The following is a 9,830-nucleotide window of genomic DNA, read 5'->3' on the forward strand; positions in this document are numbered from 1 at the left end:
AGGTTCAGTTTTCAATTTCGACCTTATTTTACATTTCTCCACTATTTTTTGATTCTTCTCCTTCTTGTGTTTATTGGATTCCTCGATTAATCTCAGCGGGGTATCCGAAAAGGTACTGTTTTCAAGTAACCTTTGTTTAGCCACTAAAAGGTATCCACTCGCATAACTTTTCTTAGCCTCATTAGAAACCAACGTTTATGTTGTAGATAAACTCCATGACAATAATGCATATTTGGGCGTCCCACCTTTTCTTTTTTTTTGACGAAAAGTTTTCCGGACTAGAATCATTTAAATCTGGGGTAAAACAACGCTTATTATTATTTCTATTAATATCTTGGAAATTCTCATAATTCTTTTCATCGATTATGGCACAAAGCATCGGTGGTTCTATCAAATCATTGTATATTATTCGCTGTTCGTCATGGTGATCGAATTTATCAAAAATAGGGGGCGGTTGGCATAATCTATCACCGATTTTGTCATCAACAATCTTTTTCTGATCGTTAATTTTAATTTTATCATCGATACATTTCTCTCTTGATTTATGGTGTTTCTTCGAACACTCTTTATGATCATTCGACTGCTTCTTCCATTTTAACTTAATTAATTCTTGTTGTTTCTCCCGATATTCAGTTTAGTCGTTTTTAAGTGTAGTAGTTGTGAATAGTTTCTTATAGTTATGTCTGTTATTGTATTCTGATTGTCTTCTTAGGTGTTTATTAGCTTTTATATCCTCAAGTAAGTTTCAATAGTATATAAATTTAGAAAAGCCTGAATATATTTACAGATAATGTGTGATTTTTTAAGCAACATGCTGAGAATATGTGCTTATTTTGAGTATAAGAACAGTTTAATAAATACCCCCAATCTTCGCATATTTGAATTTCCTGTCCAAAATCCGGAGAGACAGGAGAAGTGCAAGGTGTATATATTGACGGATAATCTAGATGCAGCTACATTCTTCGTACAATTCTAAAGGGAACATTTTGATATTAAAATGTTGTACCATGCCTCATACGTCTACACGAGGTACTCAAAGTTGATACAAAAGTCCATAAATCATAATTAATTTTCAATATCTGTTGGTAGAAATGGCTGCAGTGTAGCATAAAAAGTATTTTTAAAACTAGTTTCTTCATTGACGTCATCTTCTTTAGCTTCATCATCGAAGTCATCCTGTACAAAGAAATATTATTGCTTACTTGTTATACACACCACTAATACAACATAATACTAATTTTGTTATAATAATACTTAACGTGCAGGGAACTAGCAAGAGGGCCGGAATCTGTATTAGAGAGAGATCATCCTAAAAAGCAGTTAGTAAAAAGAACAAAGAAAGTTGTTGTTAGTCTTAAGTCTAGTTAATCACGTTAATAGACGTAATTAAGTAATAGATAAGAAACTACTGTTTTATTGGGATATACAGGGTGTATCTGAATGACTGCAACAAACTTCAAGGGGTGATTCTTTAGAGAATTTTAAGGGTACTTTGATATATGAACCATGGGCGACTTCGGCTTCCCATCGTCATAAAGACAATAGTCAAAATTAATATTGACCAAATTGATTTCGATTCGAAGAAATTGATTCGAAAGAAATTAATCAAGAAAAAGATATTAATGCTGTAATTAATAATGAAAATGATTTTACGAGATTGACAATCGTTGGGAATTGAAAGCGATTGAACCGCCCGACGTTTACCCATAACTTTGGACGGCAAGCAAAGATATCGGCCCCACATCATGCCCATTTTAAGAGATGCCGTGAGTTTATTTATTTAACATTTTTGCATCGTAATCTTCACGAAAAGTCTTTTAAAATGACTCCAAACACGATGGGGTTATCTCAAAAATTCTTCATGTTACTAATTTTTTCTTTTGATCTTTGTTGTTTTTCTAAGATAAATTAATCGTGTTTGCATTCATTTTAAAGGATTTTTAATGAAATTTTTTTTTAAATTGTAAAATTAAAGTTGACGTTTATAATCGGAATTTGAACTATTTCGTTTAATTTTAAAATAACTTTTTAATTACGTAATGGTATAAACTATTATACTTAATAAATACGCCATATTTAGTTTAAACAATAGAGTTTTGAGTAACTCCGGTTGTCAACGTCAAATTTTATTTTTCCATTTTTTTAATCCTCTTTAAAAATACTTCAAAAATACTGTTCTAATTGCAAAACGTCGCATTTCCTTCAAATTGTTCGGACATCGTTCTCATCTTGGTGATTCGATTCAAATAATACACCCTAAAATGAATTTAATTAAACTAATTACATTAAATAAGTAAAATAAATTAATTCTTACGGGAATTTGGAACTTAATATCGTATTCGGTTGCTTCTTCTGGGTGCTAATGCCATCGAACATGGCAATTCATATTGCCTAAAATCTGCCAAAGTTCTTCAGTGATTCCAATATAGGCTCGATCTGAACTTGCGGTCGAAAAGAAAAGCTGAAATCGACGAAAAAATAGTTAATTAATTAATTTAAACTAAAACTAGAACAAACACTAGCACTATCACTAGAACTAACACTAGACCTAGAACTAGAAACTTTCGGGTTAAGCCGTGCGTTTTTCGAAAAAATGTTTTCAGAAAACAAATTCGAAGTGACACTTCGAACTTGTTTCTGAAGAAGGTTGCAACATGACATCCGAAACGTCAAACATTTTTTCAAAAAACGTAAACATAAACATAAACTAGTTTTAGTTTAACTAACACCCGCCGTGAAAGCCGACGTACTTATAATTAATTAATTTATTTTTAAGCTGGTCTATTTCGAAATACCTGCTGCTTTCATCCAAAGTATCCTCGATATTCTCCATGGTAATTTCATCTTCTAATTCTACATTAAAATCATTTACATCATTAATATCTTTTTCTTCATTAATTTCTTTCGAATCAATTTTTTTGAAACTTTTCTTCGAATCGAAATCGATTTCTTCATTAGTAATTTTGAGTACTTCAGTATTTTTTTCATGGCTTTTCTCGTCTTTATGAAGATGTTTCTTGTGTTTCTTATGCTTCCTATTTTTGTGTTGACAATTTTCCTCGGTACACCGATGTTTTCGCTCCTTCTTTTCAATCTCTGGGTTTTCCATTTTCTTTTTTTCCTTGTCACCATTAATATTATTAAACGTCGAGGAATCCGTTTGGTGACTCCTGGATTTCGAAATGATCCTGAATTTTTGATTCGGTGTTGGTGGAGTCGAATTCTTTCCCCTCGAATCTTCTGTTGTTAACGTTCTTCTTTTACTCTTGCTTAAGCTCGATAAAGAATTTGGGTCATATTTCATGAAGGGATAATCCGAAGGGAGTAATCGGATGTCTTTCAATGGAATTTTTCCGTTATCGCCGTCGTCGAAATAGACAGAAAGAAATTTTGAGGTAGATGAATCGGGTTCTGCCACACTTCCGGGATAAAGGCAACGATATTTTTGACTCCTATAAGCAACTACTCTTGTTCCGACCGTTAATTCTTTTTCGTTTCTTGGATAAACTTCCAAAATCTAAAATAAAAAAAGTCCCCGTCCAAAGTTATGGAGTAAACGTCGAGCGGTTCAATCGCTTTAAATTCTCCCGCGTAAAATAACCCTCCCATTGCTGTTAAAACTCTCTTTTTATCCAAATCATCCGGTTTTAATAGACAACGACAGTCAATCTCTTTCATTTCATTTTTAACATTTTTTTGAAGATTTGCTCCAACATTTTCTTGACTTAGTTTATCTTGACCCAATTTTAATTTTTCTTGTTTCAATTTGTCTTTAACCTTATCTTCATTAAACTTATTTTCATTAAGTTTATTTTCATTAAATTTATTTTCAATAAGTTTATTTTCCTTAAATTTATCTTCGTTAAACTTATCCTCAATTTCATCATCGTCATCATCTTGCCGATAACACTTAATCATAGGTTCAGTTTTCAATTTCGACCTTATTTTACATTTCTCCACTATTTTTTGATTCTTCTCCTTCTTGTGTTTATTGGATTCCTCGATTAATCTCAGCGGGGTATCCGAAAAGGTACTGTTTTCAAGTAACCTTTGTTTAGCCACTAAAAGGTATCCACTCGCATAACTTTTCTTAGCCTCATTAGAAACCAACGTTTATGTTGTAGATAAACTCCATGACAATAATGCATATTTGGGCGTCCCACCTTTTCTTTTTTTTTGACGAAAAGTTTTCCGGACTAGAATCATTTAAATCTGGGGTAAAACAACGCTTATTATTATTTCTATTAATATCTTGGAAATTCTCATAATTCTTTTCATCGATTATGGCACAAAGCATCGGTGGTTCTATCAAATCATTGTATATTATTCGCTGTTCGTCATGGTGATCGAATTTATCAAAAATAGGGGGCGGTTGGCATAATCTATCACCGATTTTGTCATCAACAATCTTTTTCTGATCGTTAATTTTAATTTTATCATCGATACATTTCTCTCTTGATTTATGGTGTTTCTTCGAACACTCTTTATGATCATTCGACTGCTTCTTCCATTTTAACTTAATTAATTCTTGTTGTTTCTCCCGATATTCAGTTTAGTCGTTTTTAAGTGTAGTAGTTGTGAATAGTTTCTTATAGTTATGTCTGTTATTGTATTCTGATTGTCTTCTTAGGTGTTTATTAGCTTTTATATCCTCAAGTAAGTTTCAATAGTATATAAATTTAGAAAAGCCTGAATATATTTACAGATAATGTGTGATTTTTTAAGCAACATGCTGAGAATATGTGCTTATTTTGAGTATAAGAACAGTTTAATAAATACCCCCAATCTTCGCATATTTGAATTTCCTGTCCAAAATCCGGAGAGACAGGAGAAGTGCAAGGTGTATATATTGACGGATAATCTAGATGCAGCTACATTCTTCGTACAATTCTAAAGGGAACATTTTGATATTAAAATGTTGTACCATGCCTCATACGTCTACACGAGGTACTCAAAGTTGATACAAAAGTCCATAAATCATAATTAATTTTCAATATCTGTTGGTAGAAATGGCTGCAGTGTAGCATAAAAAGTATTTTTAAAACTAGTTTCTTCATTGACGTCATCTTCTTTAGCTTCATCATCGAAGTCATCCTGTACAAAGAAATATTATTGCTTACTTGTTATACACACCACTAATACAACATAATACTAATTTTGTTATAATAATACTTAACGTGCAGGGAACTAGCAAGAGGGCCGGAATCTGTATTAGAGAGAGATCATCCTAAAAAGCAGTTAGTAAAAAGAACAAAGAAAGTTGTTGTTAGTCTTAAGTCTAGTTAATCACGTTAATAGACGTAATTAAGTAATAGATAAGAAACTACTGTTTTATTGGGATATACAGGGTGTATCTGAATGACTGCAACAAACTTCAAGGGGTGATTCTTTAGAGAATTTTAAGGGTACTTTGATATATGAACCATGGGCGACTTCGGCTTCCCTGAGGAGCTACACCCCTCCAAAAATTTAGACGAATTTTAGGTAGAAAATGAAGATTTTGAGGTAGAAGACGAGTTATAGCCTTCAAATACGAAAGCAAATATCAATTGTATCTAGAGCAGGAAATGAATATTAACAAAAAGGAATTTTCATGGACACATACATTATCAAAACGACACTTGTTATACCCAAAAGAAGAATTGTACATATTGGTAAAAGAGATCTGGCATGCATTTATTAAATATCATAAAAAAACGTTGTCAACGGAACCATTCATTTTTAAAAGAGTGGCGGACATGGTTTCACAATCATCGAGTCTACCTGAAGAAGTGATCACACAAATAGTAAGAATCATGTCCTATATGTATAAGACTTCATGATTTAAAGCAAAAAAATTAGTATTAATAACGTACAAAGAAAAATAAAATTAAAAAATTTTGGAATAATTAAAGAATAGCTGCCCCTCTTAAAAATCGATGTTTTTTTTTTAATCGGTAGGAAATGACTCAAAAGATGTGTTAATGATAAAAAAATGCGCAAAAGTGCAGTACTTACCGAGAAATCACTTTAAAGTTGCGATTTGACGTATCTTTTTGGAAGTTAAAAGCAATGTTAAATATGCATTTTCGTATTAAATTCTAACCTGAAATTGTTTAATTTATACCCACGCACAAAATAAAAAGTTATTTTCACTAAACTTATTGAGATTACAACACATTTTCTGATGAAAACCTTATTTCTTAAGCTATCAATGCATAACGACAATTACCTGTCGTTAGATAGAATTGTTTCTACCAAATGTGTGTTAATAGACTTTGTGTTAACCCTAGCCCCGAGAGGCCGGGTTTATGCATCCTAGGGTTAATAGATTGTGTATCAATTGATCTGTCAAACGACTGAAATATCTTTATGTTGTAAATATAAAATAGTTATTAAAAAAGACATGTGTATACATGGTTACAAAATAAAAATAAATAAATAACCCGTGTGACGATATTGTTGCTATCGTCCAACAACAAACTTTTACCCGTAATTTCCTATCTATTTTATTAGCTGATATCTTTCTTATTATTAGAGATAGCGGAAAACTAAATGCACCATTTGAAAGCTTGATTCTTTCTCTATGAAATCGTCGGTCCTCATTTGCCGATATGTTGATATTAAGATCAATAAAAGATGAAGAACACCGTTCTGTACGTAAAATAGCTGAATATTACCAAACTTCAAGCCCTTGTGCAATTGTTATCAAACCGAATTTTAAAAAACTGTGCTCACAGTCAGAAAGAACGCTCCTTCAAATATCTTAATCCGGGTTTTTGTCGGTCAATATCTATTAGCATTATGGTTAAATCACCTTTAATATACATCTCTATATAGAGAAACGTTTAATTGCTCTACCTCTAAACAACTTTCTTATTTGATATTGTCACCAAGTACGAATTGAGCGCCGTTCGATCTGCTTGGCCATTGGTCGTCAACCCTACCTACGGATCGGACGGTCGCCAACCAACCACAACGCCCGGTTGATAGGGTTTTACCCAAGGGCGCCTATATAAGGCGGCCGGGTTTCCATCAGCGGTCAACCAATCCCTCAGGAGTCCAGTCCGTGTAGTGCCTTGAGGAGTGCAACATCGCCTGGAGAGAAGTTGAAGAATTCGTCCGACCTGCTGCGAAAGCGAAGGAAGGTGGAAGGTTCATATTCTACTTGGGTGACCTCGTCAAAGCGTAATCCGGAGTAGGTAAGTTTCTTTCGAAACTGAGAGCGCCCTTTTTAGGGTTTGTTCCTGCAAGGGAAAGTGAGTTGTTGCCTCATTTTTAATCGGCAGAAATGCCTTTTAAATTTGGAAAAGGCACATCCGTATCGTGTGAAGACTTTAGCTTGCTAGCAAGCTTGGTCGACACACACATTGTTGACAAGAACGGGAAGTTGGTTCCTGTTCTTTCCAGCCGTCCGCCTTCCCCGCTGGAGGCGGCGACGAAACCTCCACGCTCGGTAAGTTCCGCCTCCCCCATGGAGGTGGCAACCGAATCGTCAAGTCGTCCGCCTTCCCCGTTGAAGGCGGCGATCAAATCTTCACGCTTGGTCAGTTCCGCCTCCCTCGCGGAGGCGGCAGCCAAAACGTCATGCCGCCCGCCTTCCACTTTGAAGGCGGCGACAAAACTGCCACGTCCGGTCAGTTCCGCCTCCCTAGTGGAGGTGGCAGCCAAAAAGTCAGACCGTCTGCCTTCCCCGTTGAAGGTGGCGACTAAAAAAGCCCGCCCGGTAAGTTCCGCTTCCCCCGTGGAGACGACAGCCACTACGTCAGGCCGACTGCCTTCCTCGTTGAAGGCGGCAACCAAATCGTCAGGCCGTACGGTCTCCCCCGTGGAGGCGACGACCAGCGCGGCAGGCCGCAACGCCTCCCTCGCGGAGGCGGCGACCACCACCCTACCGAGGTCCTTCGCTGAGGCGCTGACTTCCGTCCCAACGGGTGAAATGGACGTCGATGTAGCAGTCGATCCATCCAAATCCGCAGGGAAAAGGAAGGCGAGCAGCGACTTGGAGGAAGAATCTTCGGAGGCGGTGCGTCCCCGCATGGAACCAGTTTCCAAGCGGATCCTCCCGGTAATCCTTCACGCTAAGGAGAACTGGGATTCGATTTCGGCGGAGATGGCGAGACTTAGGATCGCCTTTTCGAAAGCCAGAGCGGTTCCGCAAGGAATCAAGATAGAGCTCCCCACCGTGGAAGCCTACCGCGCTCTGGTGAAAATGTTGATGGCTGGTAAACACCAGTACCATACATTTGCCCTCCCCGATGATAAGCCGTTAAAGGTTGTCTTTAGAGGCGTCCCTACCAGTATTGGGGAGGACAGCATTGCTGCCGACCTGAGAAAACAGGGATTCTGGCCTGAAACCGTGAAGCGGTTGCGCCAGGGCTCTGAACGGAGGCCAATTCCCCTGGTTCTGTGCGTCTTGAAAAAGACCGCGGACGCCAAGAGGATTTTCGACCTCAAGACGGTAAAGGGGTTAACCATTACCGTCGAGAGCGCTAAAAAGAAGACGGAAGTTGGTCAGTGTCATCGCTGTCAGCGTTACGGCCACTCCCAACGAATGTGCAATGGTGCACCTCGTTGCGTTAAGTGCGCCGGTTATCACTCGACGGCTTCCTGCTCCAAAGCAAAGGATGCGCCCGCCAAGTGCGTCCTTTGCGGTGGCCCTCATACCGCCAACTACAAAGGGTGCCCAAAACACCCGAAGGCGGCGGAAACGAGGGCGCCGGCGGCAGCCCCAAAGGTCAAAGCGACCGTTCTCCCGAAAGCACCTACTCAGGCGCAAAGGGGGGATAAAAAGGCTCCAGTAGTCGCGGCGAAACCCGTGAAAGCGGTTAGTAGTCAGACGAAAAAGCCCAAAGGCAACGCTAACGTCGCCCCCAAAGTGAACGCTCCAGCTACCAAGGTAGTTCGGAAAGAGGTCGCGGCGCCCAAAGCTAAGCTCAACGAGCCGAAGCAAAAGGCGACCGACGACCCTCCGAAGCTGTCGAGGTCGCAGAGGAGGCGTCGCAATAGGAGGCTTCGTAAAAGCGGGTCGATCGCGGTGGCTGAAACACCATCACCGGTCAATGTTGCGGAACAGGCGGCGGTTGAACCCCCAACCGACCCCCTCGTCAACATACTGGCGATGATGAGCGAGGTCATCCGGATCGACAAATCCGATAGGGACGCACGAGTTAAGTTGTGCCTCCAAATCATGTCCGAGATGATGAAACTCTTATGATGACTCATCGAAGACCGAGAGTACCTCATTCGCTTGAGTTGGCTTATTGGAATGCCAACGGCCTTGTCTGTAAACAGAATGAGCTTCACGAGTTCGTCGAAAGGTACGACCTTGACGCGATACTCATCTGCGAAACTCATCTGCGAGCGGGCGACAGGCCGCGGCTGCCCAATTATCGCTTCTATCGAAACGATAGAGTTGGAGCAAGAGGCGGCGGGACAGCCATCTTCGTAAGGACCAGTTTGGATCATTACGAGGATCTGACTCCCCCTCTTCAACATCTCGAAGCTACTACGATTGTGGTACGAACACTATCGGGGTGCGTCCGCTTGGTCGCCGCCTACAATCCGCCGAATCGGCGGTTGTTGGAAGACGATCTAACGGGTGTCTTGGATACGGACAAAGGCGTGGTTATCGCCGGCGACCTAAACGCCAAGCACCCATCGTGGAACAGTCGGATCGCAAACGCGAACGGTAAAATACTGCGGAGTTTTACCGACGAGACGGGCATTGTCACCGATGCCCCCGCCGACCACACGTATTACCCGTCGAACGAAAGGCAACGATCTGACGTTTTGGACGTGGTTGTAATGAAAGATGTCAGTCTAGTTCATAGAGTTACCACGCTCAACGA

General features: G+C 39.2%; 1 protein-coding gene across 1 annotated transcript; it reads right to left on the bottom strand.

Annotated features, from left to right (window-relative positions):
- Nucleotides 1-2,177: 2,177 nt before the first annotated feature.
- LOC139431334 (protein winged eye-like) lies at nt 2,178-3,918 on the bottom strand. Its single transcript, XM_071198985.1, has 3 exons — nt 3,559-3,918; nt 2,796-3,517; nt 2,178-2,256 (listed from the first exon to the last, which is right to left on the bottom strand). Exons 1-3 carry the CDS (start codon nt 3,916-3,918, stop codon nt 2,178-2,180), a joined length of 1,161 nt encoding a protein of 386 aa, XP_071055086.1.
- Between the last annotated feature and the right edge of the window lie 5,912 nt (nt 3,919-9,830).

This window comes from Onthophagus taurus, chromosome 8 (genome assembly GCF_036711975.1).
Source record: "Onthophagus taurus isolate NC chromosome 8, IU_Otau_3.0, whole genome shotgun sequence".
In the NCBI taxonomy this organism is placed as follows: domain Eukaryota; kingdom Metazoa; phylum Arthropoda; class Insecta; order Coleoptera; family Scarabaeidae; genus Onthophagus; species Onthophagus taurus.

What these genes read in the sequence shown, in the direction of transcription:
- LOC139431334 (XM_071198985.1), bottom strand. Translation starts at nt 3,918, where the DNA reads ATGATTAAGTGTTATCGGCAAGATGATGACGATGATGAAATTGAGGAT. An exon ending in AAGCGATTGAACCGCTCGAC is followed by an intron (nt 3,518 to 3,558) that starts GTTTACTCCATA and finishes TTTTTATTTTAG; the next exon opens with ATTTTGGAAGTTTATCCAAG. An exon ending in ACTTTGGATGAAAGCAGCAG is followed by an intron (nt 2,257 to 2,795) that starts GTATTTCGAAAT and finishes AATTCATTTTAG; the next exon opens with GGTGTATTATTTGAATCGAA.